The following is a 26,594-nucleotide window of genomic DNA, read 5'->3' as shown; positions in this document are numbered from 1 at the left end:
CAAAAGATAGCAGTGTGTAGTCCAGGTCACATTTCAGATGTCTGTGAGTTAACAGCTCCACCAAAACTTCTCACATGGTTACATCTCAATAAATGTTCACTTGTAATAGAGCCACCACGGAGGTCATGTCCTGAATGTAGGATAGACAGACAGACAGATAGATAGATTTGCACAATCCAAACATGTTAGGGCTACACTCAGTAAACCAGTATTTATCAACTCTTTGCTGGCCCTCATTATGTTGTATTGTTGCACATATTTAACTATATATATGGTATGTGCTGGCTGCAGACTGACAAATGATAGTGATCAGTCTGTAATGCAGTCAGATGTCTGAAATGATCCCTGTGCTGGAGGTCCAGTGCGGGTTTTTCAGCGGCCTCTGTCTGTGTCTGGCAGCATCGCAGCGTGAAAGCAGTGGGAAACAGAAACACTATGGCTGCCACTCTGTCTCTTACTCAGGTAACACTGTCTCACAACTTAAATATAACGACAGCAAACGTTTCGTGCTCCTCCGTCGGCTCCTCTTCGGGGGGACGTGTAGAAAGTGTCGGTGAAACCGGGCGGGCAGAGACGAGAGCTCGCCTCGATCCTCGTCCCTCTTTTTTTTGAAGTTTAGTCCTGCTGTGAAAAGTTTCTGCCTAATCTCTTTGGTGGCTGCGTAAGGGCGTAGCTAGCTAGCTAGCCTGCCAGCTAACAGCTAGTTTGTGTGCAGTGTTGGGCTGTTTTAGAGCCGCTTTTATCACACTTGAGATAAGCTATGTTACGTTTCTTGACTTCGTGTGTATATTTGTCATGTTTTGTGCCGCCTCGTTTTACTGCAGGCTAGTTGGTACCGGTTAAAGAGATGTTAATACGAGATACCCATGTGTGGCTCTGTTGTGGCTTTACTGTCATTTGTGTTTTGCTAGTAAAGCCTTTGCTATCAATGTTTCCCGCTAGTGTTACAAATGAACTAAAGTTTGAGTCTGAGCATGTTACACAGACTTATGGAGGTTTGACCTGCTGCCCGTGTAGCTTGCTACATGTTCAGACTCAGTTACCAACCTCTTTATTGCTGTTATCAGACGTAAACAGGCTTCACTGGCTGGGTTAGTGGTTCAACTTTGACCTTTATGAAAGTGAACAACGTTGACTGTCAACCTGTTTTTTGTCCATGTTCACAACAAAAAGTCCACATAGTCACAACTTCTTCTTACTTCTGCTAGCAAGAGGAAGTAAACCAGAGTGGCCACAAGCGACCTGAGCTGTCAGTCTGTAAAATATAACTTAAACTTAAATAGTGCAACTTGTGGGAAATAGTTTGTTTGCACAGTAAATAATTTATTTAGCAAGTAGCAGGCCGGGATAATAACCAGGTCCCAGACTTCCTACCTGAGCCACTGTTACCTCCAACAACAGACAGACAGGAGCTGCAGCAGCTTTGACATTACTTACATACTTTATCTCTCTCAGATGAGTTCAAAAACCTGTTCATATTATCTCTGTGTCATGTGAGTTTATTGAACTATCAGCCTGTTTTCTACCAGCTTTGTTTTTTGTCCATAATGTTCACAACAAAAAGTCCACGTAGTGCTTGTTTTTTAAGTGTGATGTCAGCTGTACCACCTTAATCCTCACACAGACCTACTGTTTGGTGTTGCTACTGACATTAATCTGTTTTTATTGCCATGGGTGGATTAGTAAGTTGAAATTTCTGGAACAAACTAGGCTGACCTGTCAGCTGCTGCACTGTGATCTATCATGCTATCTGCTGCAGTTTTGTATAGACGAGCTGGGGAATGATTGAGGGGTGTTTTTTCAATGCTCAATTAAAGAGACAACAGTACAAAGACCACAGTGTTACAGCCACCATCAGTTCCAGGCACACTATTGTGTATCACAGAAAAAAGTTGCATAGGCCAGAGAAAGATAAGTGTGTATGAACAGTTATCTCACTGTAAAGTGGCAGTTTGCAGACAGTTATGATGTGCTGTGTTTTTCTTGTGAGTGTCTTCTTCTGTGCCAGAGATATGGAAGTCTCGAACAACGCTGGCACCCAAGCAGATCTTGGCTATACTGTTTGCTTTAATTTTATACCATGGATTGATTTTGCATGTCACTTTGTTTCTATGTGGAGAAACTCAATAAAACCACTTTACCTACTGGTTAAACAGCCACTTGCGTGGTTGATTCACAATTCAAACAACTGTCCACTCCTTTTCTCCTTCATTGTACCGATTTAAAAAGCAAAGCGACCAATTGTCAGCTTCAGCTATATGACAAAGGAAGCGCTGATTCTTTTCCTGTCCTGCCCAGTGGAGGACGATCATCTGTATGAAAAAGAGGAAAGGGGGTTGTTTAAGGAGGATGTGACTTAAAGCAGAATTTGAAGTTGTCTGTGGAGTGTAGCCCTGTTGTCGCTCTGTAAGTGGACAACCACTTGTCTTAAGAAGTGTAGCCTGAAGTCAGACAGCTCACATATCATCACTTTCTCTGTGTGCAAATCAGCAGAAACTGTACTGAGTCTCATAAGTTCAGTGTATGTTGCATACAGTACCTCTCATATAGTCATTATTGGAATTATCGGACTTGTGCAGAAAGGATTGGTATATTAGTCCAGAGATTGGTTAAGTCACTTATCAAGCAAAAATAACACATATTTGCTGGTTCCACGTTTGCAATTGTTAGAATTTGCTGCTTTTCTCTACTTTATTTAACCGTAAATGTAGGTTTTGGCGTGTTAATCATGTACAGCTCCTCGGAACTTGTCTAGGAGTGTTTTCACAATTTTCTGGCATTTTATGACTAAACATTTAGTCAGTTCATAAAAAACAAAGAAACAGATTAATCAATAAGGAAAGCAATTGTTAGTTGTAGGCCTAATCTGACATTGGTGTAAATTTGCCTTCTTAAACTGCATGTGTTGTTGGAAAAAAAACTCATGCCTTCTTTCATAAAAAACAAACAAAACAAAATACAGGTCCTCTGAGAGTTGTGAACAATCTGAAATACTGCTTTTTGTCCTTTTTTGTCTGAGCAGTCATCAAAATGAATTATTGTCTTCATTTTTACTTGGATGATGTATTGGGCCTATTCAGCTGTTTTAGTGACAGAAATGTCACTAATTCACCTCCTCCGTCTGAATGAATCATCAGGGTTTGGTTTTTTTTGACAGCTGCTTGGCTTGGCAGATGACACACTTGAGCTGTTATAATCTGAATGTGCAGAATTGAAGCTTTTTAAAAACTGGTTTTCTGTCATAATACTTATTATTTTAATAATATTAGGTTCATCTGTAAAGTTTTAAAAAATGTGTATTTCTTGTATTCCCCAACAGCTCTCCAGTGGAAATCCCCTCTATGACAAATACTATCGGCAGGTATGCAAATATGTCTTCACAACAACAAAGTTCATGGTTTAATTCATAGTTTAAGATTTTAACATGGTGTTTTTTTAGGCTAATCTAGCTGTTACTCTACTGTGGTGTATTATATTATAATTCCTGTGGATTAGAAGTAGCTGGACTTTTTGTAGTTTGGGTGAACCGACCCTTTAAATTTAAAGAGAGTCTACATACTAAAGCTTTAGCTGCAATAATAAACTGCAGTGGTGCAGTATTGCAGGGATCTCTCTTCTCTCCTATCACTTCCAGTCTGTGGGTCCAGCAAAGGAAGTATCTCTGAATTAATAATGTTTCCCTTTGCACAACATGTCAGGGGAGCTAACTGTGAGCTGCATTAAAGAGTACTAACGCATGCAATTAAAAGCTAATAGACTGCCAAGAAAATGGCTTTTGTTTATTATCAGTATTGATTTAAGTGAATCAGACACTCCCATATGCCACAGTGCAATTGTCACTGTTTTCATTTGTTCTTTTTTGCCTTTCCCTTACTTGCAGCTTAGAATGCAGTTGGAGGTTTCTCACATACAAACATTGCTCTTTTGTCAGTGTTGTGGTCTAAAGCAACTGGCTAACAGGAAATGCAATGTGTTTGTTAGCAGTACAGATATGTCACTGTTGTTCCTCAGATTACATAAGCTCTAATGAGTATGTGTGCCAGTTTATGGAGATTGTGTTTATATCTGTTTGTGTGCAGGTTGATCCAACAGGCAGTGGGCGGGTGGCAGCAGCGGATGCAGCTCTGTTCCTGAAAAGGTCAGGCTTGGCCGACTTGGTCCTGGGGAAGGTAAGCAAAGAGTCAAATGAGCGCAGATGCAACACCTCTCTGCTGTGCATGCAAATTTGATAAAGATGAACATGCTAACTGTATGTCTCCATAGATCTGGGATTTGGCAGACTCTGATCGGAAGGGGGTTCTCAACAAACAGGTAAAAATGCCTTGTGGAGTTGCATCATACAGAGTTATTGTATATTTAGATGCATCTGTTCAGTTGTATGTGATCACTCAGTTTACTACACCTCTGTTCCCCTCAGCAATTCTTCATAGCATTGCGGTTGGTGGCCTGTGCTCAGAATGGCCTGGAGGTGGCGCTCAAGAGCCTTAATGTGGCTGTTCCTCCCCCCAAATTTGTAAGTCTGCTATTGTGCATTTCAAAACACACAGTCAGTGCTATAAATGCAGCTGCTACTAGTTTGATGTTAGCTCTAAATATACAGTTCATTTGCAAGTATTGGTATCAAAAACTCTTTTCTACTGACATCTTATTTCACTGCCATATTACTTAAACATGTTAGTTTTGAATTCAAACATAAAACAGTACATTTTTACTCTAGAATAAGATTAACAGAGTTGTGTTTATCTCCAGCATGACACAAGTAGCCCGCTGTTAGCAGGAGGAGTGGCCAATGATATGCCCTGGGTTGTCAAGGTGAGGCATTAATAAGTCTGTTTTGTATGTGTAGTAATGCAGTGATTTGTGTTTATTTTACATTTTCCTCGTTATCTTTGTGTCTTTTTTAAAGACATTTAGATATCATATTTTATATTTTATGGTAACAAGTTGTGCCTGCCTAAAACAGCTGATTCTCTCTGCTGCTTGTTTTTTTGTTTTTGTTTTTGTTTTTGTTTTTTACAGTAGCTGCATAAGGATGATGAGAGGTTTACATGCTGAGCCTTTAATCCTCACACATCTGTTTTGTTTTTTTCCCCAGCCTGAGGAGAAGATGAAGTTTGACTCCATCTTTGAAAGTCTGGGTCCAGGAGGAGGGATGCTAACAGGAGACAAAGTCAAGCCCGTCCTTCTAAACTCCAAACTGCCAGTGGACATCCTGGGCAGGGTACGAGCCCCAAACTGCACAGACAGATGATAACTTTTACATAGTTTTTATCTGCTATGCTGGAATTAACAACAACAATGCAGGGAAAGTGACAAAACAAAATAGATAAATACTGTGCTTCATTCAAATAAATAAATAGTTACCACTTTCAGCATGTGGCAGTAAAACCGCCAGGAACTTACTTAAACCACAAAGTTTTGACAAGTAGAAGATATGACTGTGACTAAAAGTGACTAAATGACAATAAACGAAACAACACAATGCAGAAAGTTAAAATGAGGATGTGAAATTAAAAATATGTTGGGTTGAAAAAGAAATTGGAGAGGAAGTGAGAATTGGTAGTGAGTCAGAGTTGTCCGGGACACGTCATTATGTATCATTAAGTTTTGTAATTATGCATGTTTCCTAATAACGTGTCTTTTTGTTGAAGGTATGGGAGCTCAGTGACCTCGACAGAGACGGCATGTTGGACAAAGACGAGTTCTCTGTGGTAAGAAATTGCAGAGGCTAAAGTTATTCTCACTGTAGGCTATTTTTTAACTGATATATTCAACTCTGCTGTTAATATGTGACAGTGTTGATACTCGAAGCACTTCATGTAGTTTCCCCTGGTCTTCACAACTAGAATTTGTTTTTTTCCAGTAATAGATTTGAAGGTTTTCTACATCCAATTTTGTGTATACTTGTCTGTGCTTATATTAAGTACAATCTTGGAAGCTCATACAGGTTGTGAAAATAATTTCTGTAGACCTGAACAAATGGAACAAATTTAAGACATGTGGAAGAAATGTGACGGCAGAGAACTACAGGACAGTTTTTCGGTAATTGTCTTTTATCATTGATTTTCGTTATTGCCCTTCCCCAGGCCATGTATCTGGTGTACAGAGCTCTGGAGGGAGAGCCTGTCCCCATGTCCCTACCACCTCCCCTGGTTCCACCCTCCAAGAGGAAAAAAACATCTGTGCCTCCTGTGGTGCCTCCTGTGATGCCCCTGTTACCCTCACCCCCCTCCGCCAAAGACAGTCGCTCCTCCCATGCTGCCTCTAAGACCATGCCCCACCCCCCTAAACCCACTCCAGCTCCTGTCCCAGCACCAGCAGCTGCCCCTGTGAGTACGGGACCTGCCGCGCCTGTGCATGCAGCACCTGAAAAGGTTTTTGGATATTGTTTTTTTTTTTTTACCACTTATCTTTAAAGATAAACACTTTGCAAAATGATTTCAAACTGGTTAGTTCAGTGTGTTTTTCAAAAGAACAAGACAAGAGGGAGTTTAAAGGTAAGTTTGAGTAGGAATTATGTTGGCTGTATTGGTTAAACTGAATTAAATTGTGCCTGTATTTATGAAGCAAGTAAAGTTGTTAAGTATAAGTTTTGTTTCCTATCCAGTGGGTGGTGTCACCAGCAGACAAAGTCAAGTATGATGAACTCTTCAACAAGACAGATGGTGACATGGATGGACTAGTGTCTGGACCTGAAGTCAGAGATATTTTCCTCAAGACTGGGCTTCCGTCTGCGACACTCGCACGCATCTGGTAAGCAGACACTCCAAAGCTTTGAAGCACAGCTCTGTACTGTAAAGACACACCTTGTGTTTATTTTGTCATAGTTTTTTCACCCTTTCACTCTCTAGTCTAGTAAGTCAAATTGATTTATTTTAGACTAATCACAAATTTGCCTTAATGGGCTCTAGGATATAACATGCTGAATCTGGATAAGTAAGAGCTCCCCAAAAAATGTTATAAATAAACTTCAAGACAAACAACAGAGGAGAGATCATACTTATTATAATAGATAGCACCAGTAATGTTATTGTATGGAGAAACAGAATTAACCAAAGTAGCATCATATTTCCCTCCTTCTTAGAGTCATTTTTAAAGTGAAAATAAAGGATTATATTATGATGATATGACAATGTTAGGTAAGAATATCACAGCTGACAGAGTTTGTATTGTTGATGTTACAGCAGGCTGCACAAGTTAAATTAAGACAAATTGAATTCTATACATTTCCAAAAATGTAATTATAATTATTATTATAATTGTACATAAAGTCTGTTGGTTTTGAGGAGATTTTAGACGAAATCAACAATGAAAAGAAAAAAATTACATTTGTGAAAAAAATTGTACCCATTGTAATTATCACATTAACAACAAAATCCTTTTCAGGGGGTTTATATTCAAAATATATTATAACATCTTTAACTTACAGTGTACAATTTTGTTTATGATGGAAATGATCATGACAATGACTAAAATCTGACCAGATTTTGGCTATAAAGGTTTCTTTTGGTTTGTTTTGTTTTGTTTGTTTTTTTATTCGTCCATGAACATTTCAATACCAACAAACCTAATGATAATATATGGAGTAGTAAACCTGATATTGTTATTATTGTTATTGTTATATTAAGCTATAATTGTGCAGTAAGTGATACTGGTGCTGGATAATAACAGCAGTTTTCATAGTGCTGCAGTGCGGGTCGAAACATCCAATGAGGAGAATATCACATCTATGGATTTTTTGCTTCACGCGGCTGATTAGCTTCTGTCCTGTTGTGACTGTCCTGTATATTGAAGGCAATCAAAAATAGTATTTGCCTGAGGTGTAAATCATTACCGTCTTATGTAACTCCCTGCGTGTGTGCATGTTCTCTCAGGGAACTCTGTGACATTGGAGACATAGGAAAACTGACCAGAGAGCAGTTTGCTCTGGCTCTTCATCTAATCAATCAGAAGCTGGCGAAAGGCCAGGAGCCTCCGCAGACCCTCTCCCCAGAGATGATTCCTCCCTCCGACAGACAAAACGTCAAACAGGTGAGTAACACTGAGCTTTGTGAATAAAATTAAAATGATAGCGAGGGATGTCTGGATCCTTTTATCATCAGTACTTCTATACGTCAGCCCTGATAATATACCTGATTTACATCCCTAATGATGATTGTGTTACTTACAACACCAGAACAGCAGTATTAGTTTTAAAGCATAATAACGAGTTGGTTGTTAATAATGTGTAGTTTTATATACAGGAACCAGACATCTACCATGATTTTTGCGATTTAGGCACATTAATTGTCCTTTTTTTGAGTAATTTGTATTGATTGCTTTTTTTGTAAATAACATTTTAGTTATTTATTTGACTTACGTTTTTCCCTTCTTTCTCCTGTTGTGTTTTGTTTGTTTTGGATTTTCTTTGGCTTGCAGCTGTGTGTCTTTCCTTTCCTCTCAGTGCAGCACTTTGTTGCTGTCCCCTCTGTGTCTGCTCTTCGCACTTTTACATTTCGTCCACTTCACGTGTGGATGGGGACGCTCCTGAGTGAGTGTGTAGTAGTTACCTCAGTCTGATGCATCTCATTACTCTCAACAGGCTGCCTCTCCTTGTCATCTTGTCTGCTCTTATGTGCCGCTCTTACTTTCTCCAAATTAATGTCTCGATTTGAAAAGCAAGACAAACTATCAAGAAAACTTGAGGTTATCTTCATCATTCATCATTAGATGTTGAAGTATTTAGGCTGCAGATGTAAGCTGACAAGAGTACAGGTTGCTGTTTTTTGTATTATGCGATGCACACATGGCACCACATAGAGTTAGTGGCTGCAAATTAAAGGCTTGTTTAATTTCTTATTAAGAATGAACACAATGAAGTTTGTTTATTCTCCACCTTCTCAGAAGACAAAGTGAAATCAAACACAATAGATATGTTTGAACAAAACTGTTGGACCCAAAGGTTTGCTTTCCTGTATCACTACATTTAGCCACTCTGCCTTCTTACCATCCCTCCCGTCCCTGTCTTCATTAGTGACTCTGTGTGCAAGTTTTGTGAACACCATCAGTGTAGCTGCTGGTTATTTTTTTGTGCTGTGACCGTGTTGTTTCTTACACTGTAACATGTGTATCTGCAGTATCCAGGACTTTGCTCAACATCTGAATGCTCAGTGTTCAGTGTCCTCTGTAGTTCTTTTTAAATGTGGTGAAAGTGAATTATTAGCCTAGAGTAGAGGGAGTGTGTCAGTGTCACAGTGTTTTATCTGCAGGAGGGATCCACTTCTTAATTGTTCTGTCTTGTATTTTCATCCAGAACAACACGGCAAACCTGGCGGCTGACTTCTCTGCCATCAAGGAGCTGGACTCTCTCAGTAATGAGATAGTTGAGCTACAAAGGTAAGCTTTTGTCTGCAATTTTGGTGCATATTATGTTAGTTGTGCTGCTTGAGGCCTCATTAATGTGGATGGCCATGAATCTTCCTAATGGATAAGATGTTTGACTGTTTTCAACCTCAATTAAATGGTTAAAATTAAATAATTCATTTTTCATGTGAGGTACAGTCTCTTTTTAATGTGTTTTTGGGAAAATACTATCTTGATCTCAAATAGGATAATTTAATGGTCTTGGGATCAACATTCAGTCGGCTGTCCAAGCAAGTGACCTCATGGCACTGACAGAAAGTCTGGCTGCATCTCTGTGTCTTGTAATGACCATCAGGGAGCAGTGTTTCCCAAAAACTGACAATTCATTTGCAGCAGTAAAAGTGTTGAAGGTAGGGAAGGACATTCAGCTCTGATATCTGAGAGTCAGCAGAAAAACAGCATTATATTCACAAATTCACCCCCTAATTAGAAAGTATTTTGCCTAATCTATAGAGCTGCATAAACAATAACATATACCCAAATCAAAATAGTATGTTTAGCTGCTAGTACCACATTAACAGTTTATATTTGTGAAGCACATTTGGTGAAAGAGTTTAATACTTAAAGTTTAAGTATCATTTTTTGCTCTCTCTGGCTCAGACTTTCTATCAATGCTCACACCAACAGCGTCAGTGAAGATAAATAAATTAAAAAAACATTTGTGTTTTTGCTGTGGGCTATAAAGCCTAGCAGTCTGTAAATGTGAGTTATGTAGCTGGTGTTGACAGTGATGTGGAATAAAATATGAAATATGTGTCTGCCAGACTATTACTTTTTATTTGGAAGAAAGATATCCAATTAAAAAACATTCTACCAGATATATTTAACTTTATCTCCCTGAAGAAGGACTGAAGGAAGAAAGAATCTGTTTTTGCTCCACATCGTCTTTTTAAAAATCAAAATTGTATGCAAGATGCTCATATTGGTGCATCATTCTAATGGATTATAGAGTCTTTAAGATTATGACAAGGAAAACTTTGCTTGTTTTCATTCACTCAGGATGGTTTATTTTGCAAACCATGTAGGGTCTCTTTTGCCTTTTTAAAGTATGTCTTTTGTAACAGCTGCATGAGTTCTATTGAACCTTTTAACCATTAACAAACCAATGCAACAAATCACAATGATCTGGCGGCCTTCTTATGGGTTCAATATCAGATAACATAAGCTTCGTGTAAATCTCAGTTTCGCTGAGTGTTTGATTTCAGAATCAGTCGGTATGGACTTAATTTCCATAATTTACAGAATATAGCTTCCCTGTTCATGGCAGCTGAGAGTGAGAAGTGAAAAAGAGGCCTTCCACCCCACCCCCACCTTTCCAAATACACACACACAGAAGTTTACACGCATGCTAAATGCCAGCTGTTCAAGGGAGGACGGAGAAGTAAGAAAGATTAACTGAAGTGGAAACTAAGCGACGATACAGATCAGAGTTTCAGAAAGGCACTGAGAGCTTGAGAAGATGATGCATATTTGTGACTGCTTCAAAATGTGGCAGAAATCTTCCGCTCAAGAGGAGGAGGATGGTGATGGTGATGATGGGTAAGAGGAGGATGGGAGTGATGCTCGGCTTTAGCTGACTGTAGGTTTGTGGGTGGAAGATGTGCCGTTATCAAGGGAATTATGCATTTTGATGTGAGAGGAGAACAAGAATATAAAAATAGACTGCGTTAGAAAGTTTTGTGTTATTTTTGTTCTCTGTTGGATGGATGGCAGAGGATAAGTACATGACATGTCGTCTTATGTATTGTTTTTACTAACCAAATGTACATAATGCATACTTGAATGTTACCTTTTGTTTAGGATGTTTGAATACCATTTTCAGAACGGAAACAATAATATAAAATATATGTGTAATTTGTAAGTCATAACATTAGGCTATCCTAAACATAACATTAGCATCTCCTCTCATATCCTTTTGTGCACAAGGGATAATAGCACTGACAGAAAGTAAGTGAGCAGCCTGGTGAAAAGTACATAATTAGTTAACGGGGGTTGAGCAAGTAGAATAAGGATCTCACTTTAAAAACAACAAAAATTATACCAGCACTTCTATTATTTTACAGACACATTCAGTTTTTACTGAAAAGTATATTGAAATCAAAGTATCTGTATTTGGTGTTGTTGCTCTGCTTTTTGTGTTGTTTCCCTTGTTATACATCTAGAATGGACTTCAACATTTGTTTTGTAATGTTCAAAAAGTCTGAGCTAAAAAATATCAGATATGTAAGTGAATGAAATCCAATCAGCACTTGATATCCATATCTGCTGCAAAATAACTCCAATCTCTGTCTCTAGGATTCATTTATACATGCGATGACAGTTATCCTACAGCATCATTCATCGTCACTTGTAAGGTTTAATGATTTAAGAGGTGAAATGTACTGAAGTTTTGTCTGAATTCTTATATCAACGATTTAACTACAGCACACATTTGAAGCTAATTGAAACGTTTCAGGTGTTTCTAATGTGCCTTTTTATTATTATTAATTGAGGAAAGTATAATGCATAGTAATAATGTACACAAGTATTGATGCATCCCCTGCCACCCACCCCACTTATTTCTTCTTTTCTCTCTCTGGCTGCGTGGATGAAAGAGTGGAAAGTAGAGAGAGGACGAGCACACAGACAGCAAAAATGATGGATGTTGTAGGTTGGCTCATCCTCACTGGTCCCTCCTCCCTCTTTTCCTCTGTTAAGTCAGCCATCTGCTTCTCACTCCTCATCTCCCACACATTTAACTGAGCAAGCACACGCTCACTTTCTCCAACACTTGCCCTCATCACGCTTACAGGACTGTACATCCGCAGCCTTGTTATACTGGAAGCCACACACACACACACACACTCCAGCTGTCTTTATATCGCTTCACACACACCTGCTCCAGCTGTAGGGGACTCTCTGTATACTGTGGAGTTGTGATTTCAGGACAGGATCATGGTTGTTCAGGGAGAGGAGGTTGCGGTGGCTCAGGCTCAGGGGCAGGGTGACGAGGGCTGGCTGGGGCTGGGTGGGCTTGGGGTACCGGGTCTACCCTCTCTGTCTTCAGTGGCTAAATACTCTTGTCTGTTGTGCTGGACTCCCAGGGAGAAGATCTCAGTGGAAGAGGAGATCAAGGAGAAGGAGGAGGCCATCAGACAGCGCAGCAATGAAGTGCAGGTAAGGTCTCACTGCCTTTGTTTGTCTCTGTTCCTTAAACAGTGGGTGAGGAGAAAAAGAGGGATTTATGGGCCAAACAACATCAATGGCATGGTGGTGACTGAAAGACCGCTGCTCTGTTCTATGGTTTTTGTAATTGGTGCTTTTCATAGTTACATTTATGAACATTTATGCCTTTTTTATTTTGTAAAAATCCAGGACAGACAAAACAGAAAAAAACTAATGTAGGTCCTAAAGCAGTTCACTTTTGTTATGATGAATATAGCGGAGGAGCAGATCAATAACGTATTTGGCTGGCAGTCTTGGATGCTTGTTTAGAAACACAGTCAATGTTGCTGAGAGAGGGAGAGGCTGGTGTCCTTGTGTAGGCGTGTCTGCCTGCTCTTAGCCTGGGAGATGGGCTCTATTTTTAGGGGCTGATGGCTTAAAGGGCCAGCCGGCTTCACTTTGGAGAATTTCAGTCTGGTGGCGGAGCAAGAGGGGTTGGTCTCAAGGGAGTCTCACACTGATGTAGTTGTATTTCTTGGCTGCAGGGTAGCCTCAAGTGCTTTTGGCTATTTATACTGTATTATGTTTGTGCATCAGAGTTTATTCCTGGACATCGCATATTGTATGCTTTGGTTGTTGGTTGCTAGCCTTGCACATGCTCTGCTCTAAGACTCCCCCTGCAGTGTTTCAGTAACACCCAGCTGTAAAACGACAATGGTTTCATAAACTAAATTCTGACCAGGGCACTCATTTTTCCAGTTTACATTTGAAAGCACCATTTTAGAAGACTTTTCAATCACTTAGACTTTTCAGCTGCATTTTAAGAAAAAAACACGGTGAACAATGTATACAGAATTACGAAATATCTATTTGGTTGGGTGTGGAATTATGTGATGTGTATGTAAGTTTTTATATAGGAGGTAAAATTGCTCTTGTGATGATTTTCTAACCCTGTCTAGTTTTCTGAAGCTTTTCTGAAATAATTTTAGTTCTCAGTCTAAAGGAACACATAAGCCTGCATTTCTATTAAGATGCTACTATACACACATGATACAGGACTTACAGGACGAGGTGGCGAAGGAGAGTGAGGAGCTGCAGCGGCTCCAGACTCAGCGTCAGAAAGTACAGGAGGCTTTGGAGGAGCTGGACCAACAGAAGGGCTCCCTGGAGGAGCAGCTGGCTCACATTCGCCAGCAGACCAGCCAAGAGACCCAACTGGTACGTCTGGTAGAATTTTTCTTTTCACTTTCAATACTGGAAAGTATGTAATTATAGAAACGACTGACCACCATTAAAACACATCAGTAGATTAAACTGTAAACATATTTCAGTCTCACTATCCTCAGTCGCCAGCTTACGGGTTACGTCTGTCTCAGATTTCATCACTGCAGTCGGAGCATGAGGAGCAGGAACAGAGGATATGTCAGTATGAGGAGGAGCTGGTTCAGGCTCGAGAGGAGCTCCTGGCTTTGCAGGAGGAGAGCAGGATGCTGCAAGAGAAGGTGCAGGCCGCTCAGGAGCAGCTCACACCTCTACAGGAGTCTGTGCGCGACTCCTTCACACAAGTTGCACAGGTCAGTTTGAGAAATCAATCTCCTGTGGCCATATGAAGGTTACTTTTTAAGTTAAGAAGGTATATGTATTTTCTCTCTTCTCTTTCTCCACATTGTTCTCTTTTTTCTGTTAACCTCTTCATCTGTCTGCCATTTAGGTTCAGCAAAAACTGAACGACCTTCAGGTGGAAGAGAGGTCAGTGACTGCCCAGCTCAGCTGGAAGAGAGCCCTGGAGGACAGCTCTCCTGTCATGGTCAATGGATCAGCAGGCCCTACAGCAGAGCCGCATCATGGGGACCTCTTCCAGCAGGACCTCTACCAGGAGGACCAGCCTAAAGAGCTGAAAGAGGAGGAACCAGCTGCTATGAGCAATCTCCAGAAAGAACATTCAGATGAGAAAGAGAAAGAAGGAGTGAACGAGAGAGAAGAGGAAGAAGGGAGGGAGGAAGACAGACCTAAGACACCAGAGGAGGAAAAGCTGAAACGTGATGCCTTGGATGATCTCTATACAAGTCTAGCCTCTACTGAGAAATATAGTAATATCAGTAATCTTTCTAAAGTTGCCAAGCCACTGGAGAACACTGTTAGGGTAATAAATACAATTACAAACACCCACTCGAACCACAATTGTACCAAATGTAAAATCTAATGTATAAGTTGTCATATAATGTTGCATCATTGCTTTGTTGTTCTCTCATGACTCCAGGAACACAGTAGCCCTATACCCGATGTCTCTTCAGAAGTCATAGATGATGCAGAGGAATCACCTAAGACCAGCCCACCAAAGGTAAAAGTTATTAAACCCACAGTGTCCCTGCATAAAGGTGTTTACACAAGACACAGGCATGAGACGTGGGTCATGTGGTCTAAAGAGCTGTTTTTTCCATTACAACTAGGGCTGGGCAAGATTTGGATATTACATTGATGTTGTAATATGACTAGGTATCGACTTAGATTTTGGATATTATAATATTGTGATATGGCATAAGACTTGTCTTTTACTGGTCTTAAAGGCTGCTTTGCAGTAAATTGATGTACTTTTCTGAACTTACCAGTCTGTTATAGCTGTTCAGTTATTTGCCTTTACCCACTTTGTCATCATATCCACATTACTGATCATTATTTATCTAAAATCTCAGTGTAAATATTTTGTGAAAGCACCAATGGTCATCCCTACAATAGTATTGCAATATTAATATCGAGGTCCAATATATCATGATATTTGATCAGATTTTCGCCCAGCCTGAGTTGATAACGTAAAAAATTGTAGAGAGAGAGAAAGAGAGAAATTACATAATCTGATCATATACAGAAAGACTGAAAGATCTTAATTTAGGTCAGGATGCCTCACAAAACAGCTTCAGGTTGCATTGGGATCCGACGTGCTTAATCAGAGGTTTTCTTCATAATGTGTTCAAGTTATTTACTCTAATGCTCAGGCTAGTCAACAGAGCTTTTGTCACGGTTCAACAGGTTGCATCACCAGAGCCAGAGAGCAAACAGGAGCCTGCAGAGTCCCCAGAAACCACCGCCACCTCAGTTCCACCTCAAGTCGGACCTCGCTCCATGCCGCCCCAGACCAACCCACCATCCCTGCCTGAGATGGACTTCTTCCAGTCAGATCCCTTTACTGACCGTGAGTCCTCTCAAATGTCTGAAGTTTAGTCAACAATTTAAGAGTAAAGAGCCACGCTTCATGTCAAAATGCCACCTGTTTTGTATAGATCTTCTGGTTAAAATGTGATGATGATTTTCTGTTGCAGATGATCCATTCAAAGATGATCCGTTTGGAAAAGCAGATGTTGCAGGTGAGTTTAACACAGTCTTGAAGGCGATGAACAGAAAAACTAATCTTATTTGCATAAAACAAATCTTAGTCAAATGCATTTGATGGGTTATCTGACATTGGTTTTACAATAACAAGTTAACATGCTGCTTCTGTTCCTGGTTTTATTCAAGCAGACCCTTTCGGAGGAGATCCATTCAAAGGGACAGACCCCTTTGCTGCAGACTCTTTCTTCGCACAGACCTCCAGTGCCCCTTTTCCCTCAGAGGACCCTTTCACTGCCTCAGCTGACCCGTTTAGTACCACTACCACCGACATGCCAGAACCAGACCTGTTTGCAGCCAAGCCAAATGATGCTGCAGCTGCACCGGCAGAGGATCCAGATCCCTTTACCTCCAAACCCACCAATCCAGCTCTAGCAGCTAAGGATCCATTCAGCTCTACAGGGAATCATATGGCTGATTCTGACCCTTTCAGTGGCAAAATGAATGCCCCGGGGGAGGCAGATCCATTTGGTTCTCAGGACGAAGGGACAGATCCCTTTAACTGCTCTCCACCAAGCTCTGATCTGGCTTTGGTGAGTTGGACTTCTATAAAAAATATTGACAGAGCACTGTTTTGTCTACTTTGGACCTGACTAAAATATTAAGATGGACTTTCATGAAATTTTTTGCAGACATTCATGTTATGCATGTGAGAACATCAGTCAATAATAGATTTATCTTTCTATCCCTGAGAAAATCTGATATGTTGTTTTTTTATATATGTTAGAGTGTTAGTGTCAGTAAAGTTGAAGCTATCCTTGGGATGAATTGTAATAACTGGTCATCCCCTGACTTCATAAGTGTGATGATACTAATGTCCATAGTTGAGTTTATTGCACAATATTCTGAACGTGTTTGTTTTTCTCTTTACAGAAGGACACTGCATCAACCAATGACCCGTTTGCTCCAGGCGGTACTACTGTGAGCGCCAGCTCAGACCCAGGTATGACTTTACAAAATAGAAAAACAAGAAAAACGTACATAATGTTGTACAAAATACATTATTTACAGTGTGTTTTCAATTTTGTATGCTTAGTCAGATTGTGCTCATGTGTTTCAGATCCATTCGCTGCTGTGTTTGGTAATGAGTCATTTGGAGGGGGTTTTGCAGACTTCAGTGCCTTGACAAAGGTAATTTACGTCTTTTTCATGTCCTCAGTGTACACAGCACTTGAAACTCTGTAGTTGGTGGCACTTATTATGCAGTGAAACACATGAATATCAGCTCACAAATACTGACTGAATTATTGAATGACAGTTGAGTCGGTGGAAGTTGAAGTTGTGGCATCACTTCTGCCACAAAACCAGAACAGTATAGACAGACACTGGAGAGTGAGTAACTTGGTGAGTGTATTGTGGTTTTTGTGAGAAAACCACTGTAACAGTAACGGCAACACACAGCAGTATTTCATGGGCACGGACATTTCAAAGAAACAAGCTGTGACAAGTGGGTTACATATATTAACTTATTATGAGTATCAGAACATTTCTGCTGTGATTTTTTAAACTTATAGCAATGCGTAGGATTTAGTGGAATAAAGTGGTGAATACCCCTCCCCTCTGCCTCCCTTTCCAAGCATGTAGAGGAACCAATCATGGCAATAAAACTCATGAAAAACCCAAAAGGCCCTCTCTAGAGCCAGTGTTTGGTTTGTCAGTTCTGGGCTACTGTAGAAATATGGCAGTGCAACATGGTGGGCTCTGTGGAAGAGGACCTGCCTCTTATGTTGATATAAAGGGTTCATTCTAAGGTAACAAAAACACAACAATTCTTATTTTCAGGTGATTACACACTAAGGAAAACATACTTATGAGTATTATTTTCCATTTCTGCCAATAGATTCCTCTGAATTTTAGGCACTGGTTGTTTCAGAGCGATGTTAACATGCTCTGAAGGCACTGTGAAAAGGTCGAAGCAGAAGACGTAATATGCAACTCTTCATCATGTGTTTTATTCGGTGTGATTTCAGTCAAACGGTGCTGACCAGTTTGGCATCAACAATAAGAACCTGTTCCAGGATGACAACCAGTCTGCTGGCCCTGACATGCCCCCAGCCCTTCCCCCAAAAACGGGTACGCCAACAAGACCCCCCCCTCCACCTCCAGGTCAGTACTTGTATTGTTCAGTCTTCCTATAGAAAAGAGACACCTTGTTTGTGCTTGCTCTGTCTTTCCAGCCGTTCCCTCTGTGTGTCATTATAATGTCTTTGTGTGTGTCTGCCTTTCTGTGTCTCACCTGTCCAGGTAAGAGATCCTCCATCTCAAGAACAGAGTCCTCTGACTCCTTCCATCGACGAGGGCACTTCCTTCCACAGACTTCCGGAGACTTCTCCTCCTCTTCCTCCTCCTCTTCCCTGCCTGCCAAGGATCCTTTAGCCGACCCCTTCGCCCCCTCCTCCCCTCCTCGTCACAACGTAAGGGAAGCTGATCGATTTGCCAGCTTTGACAAAGTGAGCACCTCCCTCTCGCCCTCTCCCTCACTTCCACCTGACTCTCTGTAGACACGCCCTCTCCTCTCTCGCTCTCTCTCTTTCTCTCTCTCTCTCTCTGTCTCTCTCTCTCGCTCGCTCTATTTTCCCTGCTCATAAATCGCATCCAGTTCTTCAATTAAACCACAATCTACCAAGCAAATCAGGCTAGCCTTATAAGTCACTCCATCCACTGCCAGTGAAAAGCCCCAAAGAAGTGAACTAATCAGCTGACACAAAGTGGCACAGGCTCTTCATGCTTCATTTGTTTATTTAATCATTTCATTTTCCCGGGCTAAGTTGACACAAGCTATTGACTCTTCCAAGTTTGTTTTCCTTGCATCCTGTCTGCTGCTGCTTGTGTATATTTCAGCTCTTTATTACGAATATTTTCTTGCCATGTTAAGATTCCTTATACTTGTACTTATTTTTTGTTACTGAGTTATATCTGAATTGCACTTAATTTAAGCCCTATGATTGAAGTTGCACTGTCATACTTAATGAAGAAATGTACAGGAATGTCATTATAAGTATATTAATATATGAACTCTGCAACATATTTGTAGATGCAGACATAGATTCTGGTTTCCCTCATAATGGTTGGCAGTGAATGGAGAGATGGCAGGCAGCTTGCATTTTGCTTTTGTTAGCCATCCCAGCTCAGCACACTGACATAACACCCTGTGCATATTTCATGAGATATCTATTTATTAGAACATTTTTCCCACTGAAATATCTTATGCACCTTTTTTCCACTGTAATTATGTCTCAGGTAAATTTAAAAGTGGTGCAAAGTGGTTATTCTGGGTCTGACCAGTGACTGAGCTCAGAGTTTACATGTGGTTGAGTCAGCACAGTTGTGGTAGAAAAGGTATTGCATCATTTGACCTTGACTAACAAGAAGCAGGGTAGCACCTGCTGAATCATGAGTGAGGTTTCTTTTTATGAGGTTAACTATCGAAGCTATACAAACTCACTGATTTAAAAATGTGCAAAGAGAGAAATGCTGCATTTAATAATGTCCTCTCCCAAATAATCCTGGCCTGGATTTTCTTTCCCAACCCTGAAATATGTGTAAATATGTCATAAAATATATAGAATTTCTGACATCCTCAAAATAAAAGATACCAAAAAAAGCATTTTTAATTGCTCTAAACGTGGGTTGAACCCCTGCAGATACATTGTTAACAGTATTAAACTCATGTGAGCTCTTCGTTTTGTAATAGTGCATAGAAATGTACCGTCATGCTGTGAATTTGGGATGGATAACTTTATAATTACAAGAGAAATGAGTGTTGATTTCAGTGTCTCTCCTCTCGCGTGATTATCCCTGCATGTCCCTGTGTAACCTGCACGCACTAACTGTGTGTTTGATTGGCTGGCTATCATTCACTCACACAACTGCCACTCCCCAAATCTTTTTTTTTTTCCTCCCATGAATCCATCCATCCATCTATCTATCCCTTCATTCATTCATCGGTTCATCCCAGTCTAAGCCCTTATGTGGTCCGCAGTGTGTTGTGGAGAAACAGATCAACTGTATTATCTGTCTCTCTCTCTCTGTCTTTACACCTCTGTCAAACAAGTTGAATAAAGAGTTGAATCAAGGGCACCATCTATGGCTTCTATGTGCATCCATGACATCTCTGTCTGCAACTGCGTGAGTTTTTAGAGGACCATACTGCTGCTTTTGCATTTTCAGTTCATTTATCACAAGTTGTCTCTATGCTTTACATTACTACTGATTGTTTTTTTCAGATCGTACTGTAATATTTAATCTTTCAAGCAGCCTACTTCTGTTTGGAAGGTATGTAATCCCTCTATCGCAGTGACAAAAGCAGTATAGATATATTTTCTAACTAAATAGTTACTTGGAAATAGGGAAAAGCTACAGTGTGGTATGCTTTGGAAAAAGTTTGGCAGTAATATAAAATACAGATGATTTGCAGTAAATAAGCTAAAAGATGCATAACACCAGTATGGTCCTTTTAAAAGCATTTTTGACAGATACAAGCACTTCAGTAACTAAACATTAAGTGGATAAAGATTTTTAAAAAAGAGAAGCAGATAATATATTTTTCAAAGGTTTGTCTTTAAAATTCAATAAAAAGCATCTCTCTTGCTAAATACTGTCTGATTTCATTCATATTCGAGAGCAGCAGTGATAAATGCATGTTTTCTTCTGAGTCCATTATCTGTTTCTTAGATCTTCTCATCATGCATGTTCTGCACTACCGCACACCAAAGTCATCGGCTCTTAAAAATACCTGCTAGTGACCGTCGTTATCGCTGCCTACTTTTGTTTGCATGGGTGTTTACAAAGTGGATGACCCGCGATGTTTCTGTCTGTCCTTGAGAATAATGAACCTTTTGACGCAGCATGTCCTGTCTATAATGATTAACAGCAGCTTACTGCTGTTGTCGTGAACCTGTGAAAGGATGTGACTTTGATCACCTGACTCCCACTTGTTCACAGCTCTGATCTAATCCCACCACAAAAGTTGTAATGACACACACCTGAAGGGTGATGACTGTCACTCTCCTCATGGTCATCTTTGTTAAATGGATTTAAATGGCTTCTTTGTTTGCTTTTAAAGTTGGATGTTAGGTGGACTGAAACATGACATTTTTTATTTGTTGGCCACACAGATCATGACAGACTGGTGTTTGATGAGTCTAGGAATGTCAGTTCAGGGGCGCTGGCACTGATAAACATTAATCAGCTGACACATCACACTTCCATGTGGGAGAAGGACTGTTGGGGTTTTATAGTGTTGATTATAAATCTCGTTTTGTGTGGGCGATATGAAGATAAATACCATGTGATGATACAGTATGCATTTGTTAATATATTTGGGTACTTTTAAGTGTTCAATACTCATTGATTAGTTTTTTTCCCCTTGATTTGTCAAGTGTTTAATTGCCTGATTAGCAAAAACCAAACATCCGTAAATTAATGGATTTTTCAGAAAATGTACTCTTGTGTTACAAAACTACATATACCATGATAGAGCGTCTTATCAACACTGCCCCCACCACTTCAGGGATTTAGATCAGATACTGTGATGTCTCCTCTCAAAACTCCACTGTGGCAACTTCATGATTTGATTTCACTCTCATTAAGAGAATACAGACCCAGATTTAAACACTTAGAGATTACACACTAACTGTGACGTGATGTGGTATTGTGGCCACAAGATAACTTGCTTTCAGGTAATATTCTTGTAATCTTCAATGTCACGGGTATACGCAGACGGAAATACCTGTACAGTGTCATGCAAGACCCCCATAGTTTTATCAGTGGGATTTATACACAAGTTTATATCTTTAAAGGATTTGTTAACTCCGTATATGTGTGTCTGTCTGTGTGTCTCCTTTTTATCCTCATATATCCTTGCATATGTGTGTGTGTCCCTTCCCCCTGTGTGTGTGTGTGTGTGTGTGCGTGTGTGTGTTTTTTCTGTGTTCACGGAGCAGTATCCAACAGAGGAAGACATGATAGAGTGGGCAAAGCGCGAGAGCGAAAGAGAGGAAAAGGAGCGACTCGCCAGGCTCACCCAGCAGGAACAAGAAGACCTGGAGCTGGCCATCGCTCTCAGCAAGTCTGAACTCTCCTGAGGAGCTCATTCCCCATCTCCCCCCCACTTGCCCGGCACAGCACAGCACAGCACAGCCCGGCCCGGCCTAGCCCAGAAAGCACCAAAACAACGTGGGGACTGTATAGGACTGATTCAGCAGCACTGCTGACCCCATGAAGAGACTTTCTTAGAGTAAACCCATCTCTGAATCTTTCGACGCCCTTCTCCCCAGACTGTGTTCACAGTGGCATTGCAGTTCTGCCTTTTCCCAACATGTTGGTCTGTGTGGTTTCGAACAGAGGAGAGGACGGTGATGGAGTGTTGTTAAGAATGGATTGTTCAAAATGAAATGCAGTGAATATGGATTTAGAGATTGTCAAGTGTTAAGATTTTAATGTTCTGTTGATTTCAACACCGGGCTACAAGTGCTGTATTATTACTCCAGAATGTAATTTATTTAAACATGCACTTAGTCCGGTCTTAATCCACTAACCAAACCCACTATTCAGTCTAAGCTCTCACTAGTTTCTACATTGGTGTTGAGGATTTCATTTTGAGAAGCACGGAAATCCCCAAATTTCCCTCAGCTTAACTGTTGATGTTTTGCTGTGAACTGTGTGCAAAATATCAACAGATAAGCTGGCAAAGAAGCTGTTAGGGTTTTTGGAAGCTCTAAAATAAAATCTAGAAGTGAAAGTCTTTGCCCTTTGAAATGTGGTAACCATATATTTATCTAGTCTTGTACAACAACAGAAGGCCTCTGAGATTTTTTTTTTTTTTTTTGTGATAGGATTCAACATTTTTCCCTTTTTAAACTGGAAGTTACCAGTGAAATGCACATGCAGATTTATACTAAAATTGAACAGATCCATCACAGCCCTTTCCATTCAGCTCCAAGAAACAGTTTTTCTTTCAACTTTCGGTTGTGTCTCGCTTCTCCCTGCGTTTGTTCTGTCTTATGTTAGAGAGTTCTTTTTATGGGAGATGAAGAAAGGAATGAAACTACCAACTATAAAAAGTAAGGACTACATGTTCATTTGCATTAAATTCAGGGCACACTACAGTGGATGGCAGAAGTGCACAACAATGTTTGGGATGTCAAACATTGTTTAAACACTTGATGTGTGAGATTTAAATAATGCATCGCTAAAATTGGTATTTTGCCACCCAGAAACTTCTCATCTTTCAAATAATTTGATAACTACATTCATTTTTGTAATAAACCATCATTTAAGAGCAATATATGAGACATTTTATAAATGTGGCATGAGAAAAAAAGTTATTTTTTGCTTGTTTTGGTTAGTTTAGACACCAATAAGTTTAAAAATATAAAATGGGATGTCATAGATGAATGTATGGACATGGAAAAAACAGATTTACACTCACTTTACATGATCTGTGCATCCATACTTTAAATAAATAACATTAATTGTATTGTTAATCCTTAATGATCCACATAAGGAACCTCCTGTCTTGCTCCAAGATAACTACTTATTTTATGAGAATGTATAAAAATTATCTACTTCCTGAAGTCGCACAGGTTTAACGCATTTCACCAAATATTACACCAGGTCCATTTCAAAGTGTGCTACTGCTGCTGTTTGTTAGCATTTGTATGATTATTTTTTGCAGGATATTCTTCCTCTCTTAATGATAACTGGATTTCAGAGTCTTACACATAGTCAGTAAAATATGCTTAATGCCTGCGTTGTCTTCTGTCTGTGCACCTTACTCTCTGAGGATTCAACTCCGTCAGCAAAAAGCCTGACGGAGTTGTGAGAAACGCTGTCGCACTGCATCCTGGTGTTTGTTAACACCCACACAGCAGTGGGCCGTTCTGTAACTCCTCTTCTGTTATGTTCACCCCCCTTACCCCACCAAAAAAGAAAAGTTACTTAACACTGCTAAACTGTGATAGAAGGTTTTCATTAGTCATTTTCTGACCAAATAAGGAACAACATTTTGGACAGCTCTTCCTGTTCTGACTTTTATTCTGTCTTTTCAGCCTTGTCATGGATTTCCTCTTCTCATATTTAACCAGTTTACTGTCTATGGCTGATGCAACATTTCCTACTGAATGCAGATCACATATATTGTAAATACAAGAGAACAGGATTTGTCGCCTCTCTCTTCTTCACCTTAACAGCTGACTCTCTTGTTATACTGTATGCGTTTTCATTCTCTCGCATGTAAAGGCCACCAGTTACTGTTATTTGTACAGAGTACATGAATTTTCCAAACCAAGAACCACTTTGTAGACTTACCCATACAGGCTTTTTAAAACTCAAGCTAATTGTATTTTATTTTGTATTTTCTAACGTGTAAGAATAATCATTATTGGGAGGTTTGGACAGAACATGTTATGCATTTAATTGAAACAGAATAAAAATTTTAAAATGTCTAGTTTTGCAGGTTGTGTGTTTGTACTGGGATCTTGTTGGCCATCATCTATATGAAGTGGTGTAAAAAGGTTTAGATCATTTTCTTAAGTAACTAAAGCAGTACTACATTAAAATACTCCATTACAAGTAAAATTTGGTTACAGATTATAGTGCAGATGCATTATGAACAATATATCTAAAGTAAAAGTACTGTACTTATGTAAACTGGCCCTTTTCAAAATGTTTATTATATATCATTATATTACTGGGTTGTTATTATTGATGCATTAACAGCCTTTATGTACAGTTATCAGCCACTTCATTATAAACACCTGAGCACTCTAATGCAGCTCTGCCATAAATTCAACATTCAGGAAGCTTATTCATTTTCACTTTTTGTTGACATTGTCAGAGAGGTTAATTTTCTACTTAATGTTTATTATTGAGATTGTTACATTAAGTTTAAGAAGTTCAGATTTATCTGCAATATAACAAGTAAGCAGCTGTGAAAAAAAGAAATGTACAGTATTCCTGCAGATGAAGAGTGATTTTTAATGCATTTTGATGCATTAGATACCAAAATACAGCTTATTCAGTAATTTGCCTTTTCGTTTTGTTTCCAACTATATTTATGAATTACCAGTTTAAATAGTATGCTGAAAATGTACTACAATAATTGTGCTTGGAAACAGCAGTTGACAGTAGTCTCACCATGAGGTCCATTTAGTAGCAGTTCTTGAGCTTTCAGTCATATGTCAGTAAATGGACGGTCCAGTTGTCTTGGAATACTTTTTGTTTTAATCCCCTTTTTTCTTTGTTGGCTTAAATGTTGATTTTAAAATAAAACAAAAACACATAGGCCTAAATGTGTAATAGTTACAAAAAGTTTTAATTATCGAGCTTATGATTTATACCTTTGAATTTTATATTTTCCACTTTCTTGATGTACTTAGCCTGTATTTTACAGGATAAAGCTGAGTGTGTGCACAACCTGGAGGGCTTTAGGACCTAGAAGGCGAAACCTGCAGCAGGCACATTCCGGTGCATTTAAATGTGAAAGTCATTATTATGGAGATGAGAGGTAAACACACCTTTCCACGTCAGGAAGGAGGAAGAAGGACAGCAGCAGCAGCAGTTCTGCTTTCAAAAGTGTCAGTGTGAGGTGAGTGTGAGCCACTGTCTGTGTGTCTTACTTTTCATCCATGACAGCTGTGTAAACCTGCTGTGTCTGTCCAGAGTATTCTGCTGTTTCACCGGTTCCCTTGGCCTGTGGGATGAGTTTTATTACCAACTGGAGACGAAGCGTGAAGAAAAATGACAGCAAGAAGTGAGTAGAGGAGAAAGCTTCCCAAAAATCAGTGCAAGTCCCGGTCCTGTCGGTACATGTCTGTTTTAATGCTGCGAGGATTTAATCAGGTTTTAGTGTTTATCTTGTCATCACGCCGAGATTGTTGAGTGTGTAGAGTACATGCATAGAAACCCATCAGAGCTGTAGACAACACATTCTCCTCTCTGGTCAGGTTTAGTTTAATAAATCTGACTTGGAAATCTTATCTCTGTGTTTCTGTTCACTACTGCCACTGACAGAAAAGGTGTCTTTCACAGGCGAATTTCGATTTTATCAATCCATAGAAAATGTATCACCTCTGTGGGTCTATAGGAAAATACTGCAGCTGAGGTTTCGGATGACGTTTCCTTTATTTGTCCTCAATGAGTCTGTGAGAAAGTGTTGTTCCTAATCTGGAGCCTGTTAGACAACATTACATCCAAGAAGTGATAAAGCAGGCTTTCAGAGCAGTGTGCCAACATGAGCTTAACAAGAGGAATACAGAGCTAATATTTATTTATAATACATTTGATGCGACCTAATGTAATTTAACTTTAAAAATTGGATAAATAAACGTTTTTAAATTGACAGTTTATCAGTTTAAATGCTTTATGTAATCAGAAACACTTAACATGTTGTTTGAAAAATGCAAACAACAGCAAGAAGTGTCATAGAGAGCAGCTTCAGTCCGAACTTGGCATGGGTTGTTGCCATCTTTTATTTGAGCTAATTAAAGAGATGGATGCAGTCTTCTCTGTCTGAAGGATGATAGATCGTTTGCTCTTGTGTTTATGCTGACATTTGCTTGTTGTTGTTGTTTCAATTCTCCATTCAGCTGATCAATACATTTATAATTTACCTTCTCTTATTCAACCCATGCAGTTTTTCTATGCTGTTATTTTAATTCATA

At 39.6% G+C, this 26,594-nt stretch overlaps 1 protein-coding gene across 5 annotated transcripts; it reads left to right on the top strand.

Moving 5' to 3' along the window:
* The first annotated feature begins 414 nt into the window (after window positions 1–414).
* On the top strand, window positions 415–22,041 carry eps15 (epidermal growth factor receptor pathway substrate 15). 5 transcript variants are annotated; one of them, XM_062424992.1, is made up of 25 exons: window positions 415–462; window positions 3,320–3,361; window positions 4,080–4,169; window positions 4,264–4,311; window positions 4,418–4,513; window positions 4,750–4,812; window positions 5,096–5,221; window positions 5,652–5,711; window positions 6,087–6,329; window positions 6,608–6,753; window positions 7,875–8,031; window positions 9,293–9,375; window positions 12,486–12,558; window positions 13,603–13,764; window positions 13,923–14,120; window positions 14,258–14,689; window positions 14,807–14,887; window positions 15,574–15,736; window positions 15,864–15,908; window positions 16,063–16,463; window positions 16,804–16,873; window positions 16,991–17,061; window positions 17,901–18,036; window positions 18,175–18,380; window positions 21,876–22,041. In XM_062424992.1, exons 1-25 carry the CDS (start codon window positions 436–438, stop codon window positions 22,014–22,016), a joined length of 3,360 nt encoding a protein of 1,119 aa, XP_062280976.1. In that variant the 5' UTR covers window positions 415–435; the 3' UTR covers window positions 22,017–22,041. The 5 variants fall into 5 exon arrangements, with proteins under 5 accessions (XP_062280976.1, XP_062280975.1, XP_062280973.1 ...); XM_062424991.1 differs by having other exon boundaries at window positions 16,060–16,463; XM_062424989.1 differs by having other exon boundaries at window positions 429–462; window positions 13,878–14,120; window positions 16,060–16,463.
* The last annotated feature ends 4,553 nt before the right edge of the window (window positions 22,042–26,594 follow it).

This window comes from Scomber scombrus, chromosome 8 (genome assembly GCF_963691925.1).
Source record: "Scomber scombrus chromosome 8, fScoSco1.1, whole genome shotgun sequence".
Classification (NCBI taxonomy): Eukaryota; Metazoa; Chordata; class Actinopteri; order Scombriformes; family Scombridae; genus Scomber; species Scomber scombrus.
Note: the sequence above shows the minus strand (reverse complement) of the source record. Positions and strands in the feature narration are given on the sequence as shown.

Coding starts and splice junctions, on each gene's coding strand:
- eps15 (XM_062424989.1), top strand. CDS start 436: ATGGCTGCCACTCTGTCTCTTACTCAG. Junction 8,032..9,292: donor ACAGACAAAACGTCAAACAG/GTGAGTAACACT, acceptor ATTTTCATCCAG/AACAACACGGCAAACCTGGC. Junction 16,874..16,990: donor GAGCGCCAGCTCAGACCCAG/GTATGACTTTAC, acceptor CATGTGTTTCAG/ATCCATTCGCTGCTGTGTTT.